The 14,005-nt window shown below is 45.4% G+C and overlaps 1 protein-coding gene across 1 annotated transcript in view; it reads left to right on the forward strand.

Moving 5' to 3' along the window:
• Positions 1 to 250: 250 nt before the first annotated feature.
• The window catches only part of LOC311129913 (serine/threonine-protein phosphatase 2A regulatory subunit B'' subunit beta-like), a gene marked incomplete at its 5' end in the record, with an annotated part of 36,190 nt that continues 22,435 nt past the window's right edge, over positions 251 to 14,005 (forward strand). The window contains 2 exon segments of the mRNA XM_084162456.1: positions 251 to 388; positions 390 to 392. Coding sequence (XP_084018582.1) covers positions 251 to 388; positions 390 to 392 — 141 coding nt within the window.

Below are 14,005 nucleotides of genomic sequence, written 5' to 3' on the forward strand. Positions count from 1 at the left end.
ACCACTACTTCTACTGCTACTCTGACTTCAAGAGGCTCCCAGGACAAGCACAAGGACAGTGGACACAAACTGAGTATTTCTGTTCTAGTAATTAGCCTAACTACTGCTAGTACTACTACTACTGCTACTACTCCCACTACTACTCTTGCGATTTCTACTACTGGGACAATCCATAGGAAGATAATCCCATTGGATCAGAGGGTGTAGGTCTGTGTGTGTGCGGAATCATCCCATCCTGTCTGGCGCGAGGATGAGGATGAAGGAGCTCTCGTTGCGTCAGGACCCTGACCTGAGGAAGGAGCTGGCTCTGCTGGCCCGTGGATGTGACTTCGTTCTGCCGTCACGCTTCAAGAAGAGGCTCCGAGCCTTCCACGCTGAGCAAGGACAGGCAGGTGGTCCACTCCCAATACAAGACTCAGTGTTTGAGGGTTTTCAACCTCTCTCTAGTGTTTGTCTTAATGAATGATTGTGTAGGCTAAGCCAGCAAGGACAGACCTGTGGTCCTACTGTAGCCTATACGGTAGCAGTCTGTTGGAGTCCATCTGTCTGTCCATTGATCAACTATGTCCATCAGCGAGTAGGCTGAGAATGTAAAAGCTTTCCAAAAGGACAGGTCCTATACTAAAGCAGTGTAGGACAAACGTTACTGGCTGTGACATGTTTTGTGGCTTCTAACAAGGACATGCATGTTGTCCATCCTATTGCAGTCCGTTACTCTTGGGGTTAGATACATTTTGGATTGTGGCAAGGGAGACTGGGTTAGGGGCTGGGGCTGGAAATGTATATTTATTTTGTTCAATAGGCCATGGTTGGATTCCAATGTCAAGCATACCACTTAGCATGCTCCAATACATAGCTTTATGATAGGGTGGTACGCTAGTGTGGATATTGGAACAGAGGCCATGTCACGTTTTATTGCTGTAGTCCCATCATGTCTCACGAACTCTGATTTGTAGATGCATTATGGGTACTGTAGTTTATGTAGCCAGAAGTAGCTGTGCTTGTAGTTGGGGGTGTGAACATTTAAACATTTAAATGAAATTGGGACATTAACGTTAAGAAAAAATGTATAAATATTCTACAAAATTAAAATCACAGTGCAGTTATCAAAACTACCACTTCCAGGTCACGATCATAAAGGGGGAAAATAACGCAACAATGCTGCAACGTTAGTAGGAGATATGCATTTTTCAAATTATTTTGAAAGCGCTCCGCACGCCATCATCGTTAAATTGGAAAAATGGCAGAGAAAGGCAAGCAACCGCAGCTAACAGCCTGCTCTGCCCTGAGTCAGTACAGCATCGAGTCTGCTGCTGTGCTGTGCTTTTTTTTAGATGACTTAACTTTACAAAGTAACGATTGGTGCGTTGGAAACATGCTGAAGTATGGACTGACTGCTGGGAACAAGTCTACAACTTCATCAGCAAGCTGTCAAACTATCGTAAATAAGTGACAAGCTACACACTGTTTATGAGTGCAGTGCCCAACATCCTTAGCTAGCTAGCTAGATTGCCATCCCTGTGTTTGTCAGTGAAGCTAGCTAGCTAGCAGCAGGCAGGCTACCACAAGCTAAATCAGCTGATGGAATCACTGGCGACCGATATACTATAAGATGTTTTGTTTTTACAACTTTCCCACTGCCTATAAGAGTATGCGTCTGTCTGCCCCAGTGCACGCGTTTCATAGCGAGTGAGTCATGCACAAGACAGGTCGCGGAAGACGATGCTCGCGAATGGATTTTGAATTTTGGAATATTGATAAGTGCCAGTTGGGACGTTGAGTGCGCATTGTCACAATGCTCATTTTGGCCAAAACAGTTGCAGACTCAAATGATCACTATCGAATACAACAGCAAGTGGCCACTCGATAAAGGGCTTAGGGGACAAGTGTTCAGTTTGAGATTCAAACTATGACTGTGGTAGATAGAACTTCATTGCCCCTTAGCGGTCATACGCAATAGGGCCACCATACGCAATAGGACCATATTCTGCATTGTGAATTCACGTTACATTTTATAAATTTTTCTTATAGCTAAACTAGGCCAGGCTGTGTTATCTTACTTTAAAGGGATAGTTCAAGATTTTGGCAATTAACGCTAGCTGATCTCTTCATCATTACGCTAGCGCTCATTAGCAATCGCTCTCGAACTATCCCTTTAAACCAAGAAATCCCACATAGAGAGACAAAATGTTTTCTAAGGGGGACCTGGCCCAAGAAGACAGAGCCAAAGCTATGCCACAGTTTGGTTTTAGGCTGTTTTAAGGATACTATTGTTGTGGTTGTTAATGTTGTCCCAGGACATGATAAACTTTGTCAGGTTAGGGGTGAGCCACAAGTTGAGGTGCCCTTGTGCACCATGTTTAGTTTGACCGACCATGTGGTTCTTGTGAATGTGTGGAATATTGCAAGGATTAGCGGTTGTGCTTAGGAGAGCTCTGCTAGTGGAGAGCGAGTGGGAGAGGGATCAGGTAGTGTTGGTGAGAGTGGGGGGGGACAGAGCGGACAGTTGAGTGGGGCAGCAGGAGTAATCTGTCCTTTTATAGCCATAGCTGACACCCGCGCGTAGAGAGAAGATCAACAGCATTTATCTATGCCTGCTCTGAGCAGAATACCACCTGACAGAATGCCTTAGAATATTTCCAAACAGACAACACTGCACACACACCATAGAATGACTCATGTAGATAGACATTTAGACGTCTAGATCACTGCTCTCTTGGTCATCTGTATTAATTAGGATAACTGCTGTTTAGCTTTAGTTAACCAGCAGTCCTCATTGAGAGAGTTTGACAATAAGGCATGTTGTTACATAGCCATGTGTAGGGTGAGTTAAAGGCCACTGACTAACTGGAGATTGGGGAAAACAAAATACAACAAAGCACTTTTTTGGGGGGAGGGCCAAACGTGTGTGTTTGTGTTAAGGCATGGACACAGCTAATTAAAGGACGGGCAGAAAGATCCAGTGGTTAGATTCTTGAGTCATGTAAATGGTCTCTGGGAATGATGTACATTTGTCATTTTAGCAGACAGTGCGACGGCCTTCTGCACTAATCTGTCTGAAGCGCACAAACACTCATGGGATAGCTAAAAGGAAGTCCGGCTACAATATGCTGTCCTAAGTTAACATCAGAAAATATTACCACGTTGACATCGTCCACTGAATCCCCTTTCACCCTCAAAAGAGTAAGAGTTAATCTTACCAAAAACTACTGTATAAACCTGTAGCTAATATTGTCATAATTTTCATGAGCAAGTCTTCACTACCTAATTCTACATCTAGCTAAGGTGATTTGTGGTGGCAGAATCAGTTTATGAAATGTGCATGAACATTTGCTAGCTAACGCGTTGCTGGCTGAACCAGTCTCCAATCAATCCATATTTAACGAAAGGCAGGGATGCTAACAATGCCAGTTCACACACTCCATGCTAAATACTCCCTCTAGCTAACTAGCTAGTGTAGTGAAGTTCTAGCTAATGCACAAATTATTTTACATGATATCTGTTCTGCTGTGATTAGTGCGCTGAGTTCTACAGTACAGCTGACTTTTCTCTGCAACGTTATCGCGTTGGCCAAATGTTACAAAGTAGCATGGCACAGTGCCAGCTGTCAGTCAGTTACATGCTGATGTCTGAGAACAGTCCCATAACCTTGATGCCTTACAACTTCATCAACAAGCTAGCAAACTAGCTACCGAATGAATGGCCATTCAAACAAGCTTGCACTAGGCTGCTAGCTGGAGCATGTTTTGCCGCCGTAGTAGCCAGTGTGTGATAGCTACCGAGAGTGAATTAGGAACTAGTGTTAGGCGGATGAGCAAAAAAAAATATATAATAATTGAGTTTCATGTTCTACAAGACCGATCAGTTGCGGGACGAGCGTTGCGTAGGAGTGACACGATCTGACGTAAGACAATGAGCAGAGCATTGACATACAGTAGCAATTAGGGTTAAGTGCCTTGCTCAAGGGCACATTGACAGATTTTTCACACAATCTGTTTTTTCTCCCCTTCAGATTCATTGAAATAGAATGAGCATCATAGCCATATTGAGTGTACCTGTACAGTATCTATCAGACCTTGTCCGACTCATCTACTGTAGAAGTTGGGAGGATTTCTAGCTGTTGATTAGGATAGCCTAATAGTATGTGTGGTATGCATGATGGGTCTATGTAAATCGTAATGGGGTGTATGGGATCAAATTGATCATAACAGGTATACTAGGGTTAATGTCATTGCAGGTCATACAGGCTAGTTGTTATGCTAGTTATATCATAATCAAGGTTATAGAGCTTGATAACACACACAGCTCAGCCATTATGAGCCTAGGATTAGACAACTCTGTCATTCTGTCTTTGGTGGAAACAGTGTAGGGACACACTCACTTACACACACAGCTGTGCCCAAGCTCTGACATGCTTTGGGTTTTATGTTACTGGGCAGGCACTTTGGAATAACATTCAGGTTTTAGGAGGATTGAGCCCCACAGATTCAGAGAGCAAAACAATGGTGGGTCTGGTTGTACCCTATGACACAAAAGCAAAGCACCAATCCTGTGAGCAATGCTGAACGTTATTAGTTTTCTGATGACTGTCTCTCTCTCTCACTTTCTCTCACTCACTCAATTCAATTCAAAGGGCTTTATTGGCATGGGAACCATGTTTACATTGCCAAAGAAAGTGAAATAGATACGAAACAAAAGTGAAATAAGCAATCAGAAATAAACAGTAAACATGACACACACACATGCCTGCTATGAACTGCTGTTCTTCTCTAATCAGGGGTCTGGCATTCAGGCCCACCCAAGATAACTCCCGTCCTGTCTCTCTCTGGGTGGCTGTCTCCTGACTTTGCTTGCAGAGACACAATGATTATATGCTGGTTATCTCTGGTTGCCAGATTACACTCGTACACAAGCATAACAAAACACACACACACACCTACATTAGAGCTCTCTGATCTCTCTTTTTTACTCTGCTATTAGGCCTAGTTAACCACTTGTTGTTTGCAAACTGATAACATTTGCCAATTTGTTATGTCAGGGATATTTAGAATAGGCCACGCTGTCTTGTCTGTTTTTCCTTCAGCACGTGGATCATCTCTATTTTGCCAAAGTAACATAGGCTACTCCTTGATTACCTTCTCAACCTTAAAAACGTTTTCTGTTGAATGACTGAAATGTTACAAATCCCATTGATATGGAATTTGCCATCTTCACTTATGTTTTGGGCTTGGCTTCTTGTATTGTTCATTAGTTGGGCTAGCCTATATAAGTTTAGGGCAACCAATACCTACCTACCGCTTTAGTTGTGCTACAAATGTATATCTACCAATATCTACCAGTACTTACTTACATGTCTGGTCATAAACTTAGGTCTACCAATACATACCTACCACTTTAGTTGGGCTACATCAACTCAGGTCTACCAATACCTACCTACCTCTCTAGTATGGCTACATCAGCTCAGGTCTACCAATACCTACACTACCGTTCAAAAGTGTGGAGTCACTTAGAAACATCCTTGTTTTCGAAAGAAAAGCACTTTTTTTGTCCATTTAAAATAACATAAAATTGATCAGAAATACAGTATAGACATTGTTAATGTTTTAAATGGCTATTGTAGCTGGAAACGGCTGATTTTTAATGGAATATCTACATAGGCGTACAGAGGCCCATTATCAGCAACCATCAGTCCGGTGTTCCAATGGCACGTTGTGTTTGCTAATCCAAGTTTATAATTTTTAAAGGCTAATTGATCATTGGAAAACACTTTTGCAATTATGTTAGCACAGCTGAAAACTGTTGTGCTGATTTAAAGAAGCAATACAACTGGCCTTCTTGAGACTAGTTGAGTATCTGGAGCATCAGCAATTGTGGGTTCGATTACAGGCTCAAAATGGCTAGAAACAAATAACTTTCTTCTGAAACTCGTCAGTCTATTCTTGTTCTGAGAAATTAAGGCTATTCCATGCGCTGTTCTGTGAAGGGAGTAGTACACAGCTTTGTACGAGACCTTCAGTTTCTTGGCAATTTCTCGCATGGAATAACCTTCATTTCTCAGAACAATAATAGACTGACGAGTTTCAGAAGAAAGTTCTATATATCTCTATCTCTATCTCTATATATACAGTGGGGAGAACAAGTATTTGATACACTGCCGATTTTGCAGGTTTTCCTACTTACAAAGCATGTAGAGGACTGTAATTTTTATCATAGGTACACTTCAACTGTGAGAGACGGAATCTAAAACAAAAATCCAGAAAATCACATTGTATGATTTTTAAGTAATTAATTTGCATTTTATTGCATGACATAAGTATGTGATCACCTACCAACCAGTAAGAATTCCGGCTCTCACAGACCTGTTAGTTTTTCTTTTAAGAAGCCCTCCTGTTCTCCACTCATTACCTGTATTAACTGCACCTGTTTGAACTCGTTACCTGTATAAAAGACACCTGTCCACACACTCAATCAAACAGACTCCAACCTCTCCACAATGGCCAAGACCAGAGAGCTGTGTAAGGACATCAGGGATACAATTGTAGACCTGCACAAGGCTGGGATGGGCTACAGGACAATAGGCAAGCAGCTTGGTGAGAAGGCAACAACTGTTGGCGCAATTATTAGAAAATGGAATAAGTTCAAGATGACGGTCAATCACCCTCGGTCTGGGGCTCCATGCAAGATCTCACCTCGTGGGGCATCAATGATCATGAGGAAGGTGAGGGATCAGCCCAGAACTACACGGCAGGACCTGGTCAATGACCTGAAGAGAGCTGGGTCCACAGTCTCAAAGAAAACCATTAGTAACACACTATGCCGTCATGGATTAAAATCCTGCAGCGCACGCAAGGTCCCCCTGCTCAAGCCAGCGCGTGTCCAGGCCCGTCTGAAGTTTGCCAATGACCATCTGGATGATCCAGAGGAGGAATGGGAGAAGGTCATGTGGTCTGATGAGACAGAAATAGAGCTTTTTGGTCTAAACTCCACTCGCCGTGTTTGGAGGAAGAAGGATGAGTACAACCCCAAGAACACCATCCCAACTGTGAAGCATGGAGGTAGAAACATCATTCTTTGGGGATACTTTTCTGCAAAGGGGACAGGACGACTGCACCGTATTGAGGGGAGGATGGATGGGGCCATGTATCGCGAGATCTTGGCGAACAACCTCCTTCCCTCAGTAAGAGCATTGAAGATGGGTCGTGGCTGGGTCTTCCAGCATGACAACGACCTGAAACACACAGCCAGGGCAACTAAGGAGTGGCTCCGTAAGAAGCATCTCAAGGTCCTGGAGTGGCCTAGCCAGTCTCCAGACCTGAACCCAATAAAAAATCTTTGGAGGGAGCTGAAAGTCCGTATTGCCCAGCGACAGCCCCGAAACCTGAAGGATCTGGAGAAGGTCTGTATGGAGGAGTGGGCCAAAATCCCTGCTGCAGTGTGTGCAAACCTGGTCAAGATCTACAGGAAACGTATGATCTCTGTAATTGCAAACAAAGGTTTCTGTACCAAATATTAAGTTCTGCTTTTCTGATGTATCAAATACTTATGTCATGCAATAAAATGCAAATTAATTACTTAAAAATCATACAATGTGATTTTTTGGATTTTTGTTTTAGATTCCGTCTCTCACAGTTCAAGTGTACCTATGATAAAACTTACAGACCTCTACATGCTTTGTAAGTAGGAAAACCTGCAAAATTGGCAGTGTATCAAATACTTGTTCTCCCCACTGTATGTATATATATATGTGTGTGTGTATATATGTATATGTATGTATATGTATGTATATATATATATATATATATATATATATATATATATATATATATATATATATATATATATATATATATATATATATATATATATATATATATATATATATATATATATATATATATATATATATATACTGCTCAAAAAAATAAAGGGAACACTTAAACAACACATCCTAGATCTGAATGAATGAAATAATCTTATTAAATACTTTTTTTCTTTACATAGTTGAATGTGCTGACAACAAAATCACACAAAAATGATCAATGGAAATCAAATGTATCAACCCATGGAGGTCTGGATTTGGAGTCACCCTCAAAATTAAAGTGGAAAACCACAATACAGGCTAATCCAACTTTGATGTAATGTCCTTAAAACAAGTCAAAATGAGGCTCAGTAGTGTGTGTGGCCTCCACGTGCCTGTATGACCTCCCTACAACGCCTGGGCATGCTCCTGATAAGGTGGCGGATGGTCTCCTGAGGGATCTCCTCCCAGACCTGGACTAAAGCATCAGCAACTCCTGGACAGTCTGTGGTGCAACGTGGCGTTGGTGGATGGAGCGAGACATGATGTCCCAGATGTGCTCAATTGGATTCAGGTCTGGGGAACGGGCGGGCCAGTCCATAGCATCAATGCCTTCCTCTTGCAGGAACTGCTGACACACTCCAGCCACATGAGGTCTAGCATTGTCTTGCATTAGGAGGAACCCAAGGCCAACCGCACCAGCATATGGTCTCACAAGGCGTCTGAGGATCTCATCTCGGTAACTAATGACAGTCAGGCTACCTCTGGCGAGCACATGGAGGGCTGTGCGGCCCCCCAAAGACATGCCACCCCACACCATGACTGACCCACCGCCAAACCGGTCATGCTGGAGGATGTTGCAGGCAGCAGAGCGTTCTCCACGGCGTCTCCAGACTCTGTCACGTCTGTCACGTGCTCAGTGTGAACCTGCTTTCATCTGTGAAGAGCACAGGGCGCCAGTGGCGAATTTGCCAATCTTGGTGTTCTCTGGCAAATGCCAAACGTCCTGCACGGTGTTGGGCTGTAAGCACAACCCCCACCTCTGGACGTCGGGCCCTCATACCACCCTCATGGAGTCTGTTTCTGACCGTTTCAGCAGACACATGCACATTTGTGGCCTGCTGGAGGTCATTTTGCAGGGCTCTGGCAGTGCTCCTCCTGCTCCTCCTTGCACAAAGGCGGAGGTAGCGGTCCTGCTGCTGGGTTGTTGCCCTCCTACGGCCTCCTCCACGTCTCCTGATGTACTGGCCTGTCTCCTGGTAGCGCCTCCATGCTCTGGACACTACGCTGACAGACACAGCAAACCTTCTTGCCACAGCTCGCATTGATGTGCCATCCTGGATGAGCTGCACTACCTGAGCCACTTGTGTAGGTTGTAGACTCCGTCTCATGCTACCACTAGAGTGAAAGCACCGCCAGCATTCAAAAGTGACCAAAACATCAGCCAGGAAGCATAGGAACTGAGAAGTGGTCTGTGGTCACCACCTGCAGAACCACTTCTTTATTGGGGGTGTCTTGCTAATTGCCTATAATTTCCACCTGTTGTCTATTCCATTTGCACAACAGCATGTGAAATGTATTGTCAATCAGTGTTGCTTCCTAAGTGGACAGTTTGATTTCACAGAAGTGTTATTGACTTGGAGTTACATTGTGTTGTTTAAGTGTTCCCTTTATTTTTTTGAGCAGTGTGTGTGTGTGTGTGTGTGTGTGTATATATATATATATATATATATATATATATATATATATATATATATATATATATATATATATATATATATATATATATATATATATATATATATATATATATATATATATATATATCGTACCAGTCCAAACTTTTGACCGATAGTGTATATTATTCGTAGCCGTCTATTTACCACCACAAACTGATGCTGGCACTAAGACCGCACTCAACGAGCTGTATAAGGCCATAAGCATACAATAAAATGCTCATCCAGAAGCGGCGCTCCATTTGGCAAATCTGACCATAATTCTGTCCTCATGATTCCTGCTTACAAGCAAAAACTAAAGCAGGAAGTACCAGTGACTCGCTCAATACGGAAGTGGTCAGATGACGCGGATGCTACGCTACAGGACTGTTTTGCTAGCATAGACTGGAATATGTTCCCGGGATTCATTCAATGGCATTGAGGAGTATACCACCTCAGTCACCGGCTTCATCAAGAAGTGCTTCGACGACGTCGTCAACACAGTGACCGTACGTACATTTCCCAGCCAGAAGCCATGGATTACAGGCAACATCCACACCGAGCTAAAGGCTGGAGCTGCCGCTTTCAAGGACAATAATCTGGACGCTTATAAGAAATCCCGCTCTACCCTCAGACGAACCATCAAACAGGCAAAGCGTAAATACCGGACTAAGATTGAATCCTACTACACCGGCTCTGACGCTCGTCGGATGTGGTAGGGCTTGAAAGCTATTATGGACTACAAAGGGAAAACCAGCTGCGAGCTGCCCAGTGACGTGAGCCTACCATACTAGCTAAATGCCTTTTATGCTCGCTTCGAGGCAAGCAACACTGAAGCGTGCATGAGCGCACCAGCTGTTCCGGACGACTGGGTGATGACGCTCTCCGTAGCCGATGTGAGCAAGACCTTTAAACAGGTCAACATTCACAAAGCCGCGGGGCCAGACGGATTACCAGGACGTGTACTCAGAGCATGCACGGACCAACTGGCAAGTGTCTTCACTGACATTTTCAACCTCTCCCTGACCGAGTCTGTAATACCTACATATTTCAAATAGGCCACCATAGTCCCTGTGCCCAAGAAAGCGAAGGTAACCTGCCTAATCGATTACCGCCCTGTAGCACTCACGTCGGTTGCCATGAAGTGCTTTGAAAGGCTGGTCATGGCTCACATCAACACCACCATGCCGGAAATCCTAGACCCACTCCAATTCGCATACTGTCCCAACAGATCCACAGATGACGCAATCTCATTCGCAATCCACACTGCCCTTTCCCACCTGGAAAAAAGGAACACCTATGTGAGAATGCTTTTTATTGACTACAGCTCAGCGTTCAACACCATAGTGCCCACAAAGCTCATCACTAAGCTAAGGACCCTGAGACTAAACACCTCCCTCTGCAACTGGATCCTGGACTTCCTGACGGGCTGCCCCCAAGTGGTAAGGATAGGCAACAACACATCTGCCATGCTGATCTTCAACACTGGGGCTACTCAGGGGCACGTGCTTAGTCACCTCCTGTACTCCCTGTTCATCCACGACTGCGTGGTCAAGCACGACTCCAACACCATCATGAAGTTTGCTGACAACACCAGTGGTAGGCCTGATCACTGACAACAAGGTGACAGCCTAAAGGCAGGAGCTGATCGTGGACTATAGGAAATGGAGGGCCGAACAGGCCCCCATTAACATCGAAAGGGCTGTAGTGGAGTGGGTTGAGAGTTTTTCAAGTTACTTGGTGTCCACATCACCAGCGAACGATCTTGGTCAAAACACATCAAGACATTGACCCCCCGACCCCCTGTATATATCCTCGTTATTGTTATGTAATTTTATTGTGTTACTTTTAGATTTTTATTCTATTTTATTTAGTAAATATTTTCTTAACTCCTATTTCTTGAACTGCATTTTTGGTTAAGGGCTTGTAAGTAAGCATTTCACTGTAAGGTCTACACCTGTTTACATCTGTAAAAGAGACCTTGGTTTCAGTGTGACTCCCTGATAAAATAAATGTGAAATAAATTCAATATTTGGTTATTACATTTACATTTACATTTTAGTCATTTAGCAGACGCTCTTATCCAGAGCGACTTACAGGAGCAATTAGGGTTAAGTGCCTTGCTCAAGGGCACATTAACGTCATTTAGCAGACGCTCTTAGCCAGAGCGACTCACAAATTGGTGCGTTCACCCTATAGCCAGTGGGATAACCACTTTACAATTTGGGGGGGGGTTAGAAGGAACACTTTATCCTATCCCAGGTATTCCTTAAAGAGGTGGGGTTTCAAATGTCTCCGGAAGGTGGTGAGTGACTCCGCTGTCCTGGCGTCGTGAGGGAGCTTGTTCCACCATTGGGGTGCCAGAGCAGCGAACAGTTTTGACTGGGCTGAGCGGGAGCTATGCTTCCGCAGAGGAAGGGGAGCCAGCAGGCCAGAGGTGGATGAACGCAATGCCCTCGTTTGGGTGTAGGGACTGATCAGAGCCTGAAGGTACAGAGGTGCCGTTCCCCTCACTGCTCCATAGGCAAGCACCATGGTCTTGTAGCGGATGCGAGCTTCAACTGGAAGCCAGTGGAGTGTGCGGAGGAGGGGGGTGACGTGAGAGAACTTGGGAAGGTTGAACACCAGACGGGCTGCGGCATTCTGGATGAGTTGTAGGGGTTTAATGGCACAGGCAGGGAGGCCAGCCAACAGCGAGTTGCAGTAGTCCAGACGGGAGATGACAAGTGCCTGGATTAGGACCTGTGCCGCTTCCTGTGTAAGGCAGGGTCGTACTCTCCGAATGTTGTAGAGCATGAACTTGCAGGAGCGGGTCACCGCCTTGATGTTGGCGGAGAACGACAGGGTGTTGTCCAGGGTCACGCCTAGGCTCTTCGCACTCTGGGAGGAGGACACAGCGGAGTTGTCAACCGTGATGGCGAGATCATGGAACGGGCAGTCCTTCCCCGGGAGGAAGAGCAGCTCCGTCTTGCCAGGGTTCAGCTTGAGGTGGTGATCCGTCATCCATACTGATATGTCTGCCAGACATGCAGAGATGCGATTCGCCACCTGGTTATCAGAAGGGGGAAAGGAGAAGATTAGTTGTGTATCGTCAGCGTAGCAATGATAGGAAAGGCCATGTGAGGATATGACAGAGCCAAGTGACTTGGTGTATAGGGAGAAAAGGAGAGGGCCTAGAACTGAGCCCTGGGGGACACCAGTGGTGAGAGCACATGGTGCGGAGACAGCTTCTCGCCACGCCACTTGGTAGGAGCGACCGGTCAGGTAGGACGCAATCCAGGAGTGAGCCGCGCCGGAGATGCCCAGCTCGGAGAGGGTGGAGAGGAGGATCTGATGGTTCACAGTATCAAAGGCAGCAGACAGGTCTAGAAGGACAAGAGCAGAGGAGAGAGAGTTAGCTTTAGCAGTGCGGAGAGTCTCCGTGACACAGAGAAGAGCAGTCTCAGTTGAATGACCAGTCCTGAAACCTGATTGGTTTGGATCAAGAAGGTCATTCTGAGAGAGATAGCAAGAGAGTTGGCTAAAGACGGCACGCTCAATAGTTTTGGAAAGAAAAGAAAGAAGGGATACTGGTCTGTAGTTGTTGACATCAGTGGGGTCGAGTGTTGGTTTTTTGAGAAGGGGAGCAACTCTCGCTCTCTTGAAGACGGAAGGGACATGGCCAGCGGTCAAGGATGAGTTGATCAGCGAGGTGAGGTAGGGGAGAAGGTCGGAAAAGGGAGGAAAATGTGGCAAAGAGCTTCCTAGGGTTAGAGGCAGATGCTTGGAATTTAGAGTGGTAGAAGGTGGCCTTAGCAGCAGAAACAGATGAAGAAAATGTAGAGAGGAGGGAGTGAAAAGCTGCCAGGTCGGCAGGGAGTTTAGTTTTCTTCCATTTCCGCTCCGCTGCCCGGAGCTCTGTTCTGTGAGCTCGCAATGAGTCATCAAGCCACGGAGCTGGAGGGGAGGACCGAGCCGGCCGGGAGGATAGGGGACACAGAGAGTCAAAGGATGCAGAAAGGGAGGAGAGGAGGGTTGAGGAGGCAGAATCAGGAGATTGGAGGGAGAAGGATTGAGCAGAGGGAAGAGATGATAGGAGGGAAGAGGAGAGAGTAGTGGGAGAGAGAGAGCGAAGGTTGCGGCGGCGCATTACCATCTGTGTAGGGGCAGAGTGAGTAGTGTGGGAGGAGAGCGAGAGAGAAAAGGAAACAAAGTAGTGGTCGGAGACATGGAGGGGAGTTGCAGTGAGATTAGTAGAGGAGCAGCATCTAGTGAAGATGAGGTCAAGCGTATTGCCTGCCTTGTGAGTAGGGGGGGACGGTGAGAGGGTGAGGTCAAAAGAGGAGAGGAGTGGAAAGAAGGAGGCAGAGAGAAATGAGTCAAATGTGGACATAGGGAGGTTGAAATCCCCCAAAACTGTGAGGGGTGAGCCATCCTCAGGGAAGGAACTTATCAAGGCGTCAAGCTCATTGATGAACTCTCCAAGGGAACCTGGAGGGCGATAGATGACAAG

The sequence above is a fragment of the Coregonus lavaretus genome (genome assembly GCF_964263955.1).
Source record: "Coregonus lavaretus genome assembly, chromosome: 5".
NCBI classification, from domain to species: domain Eukaryota; kingdom Metazoa; phylum Chordata; class Actinopteri; order Salmoniformes; family Salmonidae; genus Coregonus; species Coregonus lavaretus.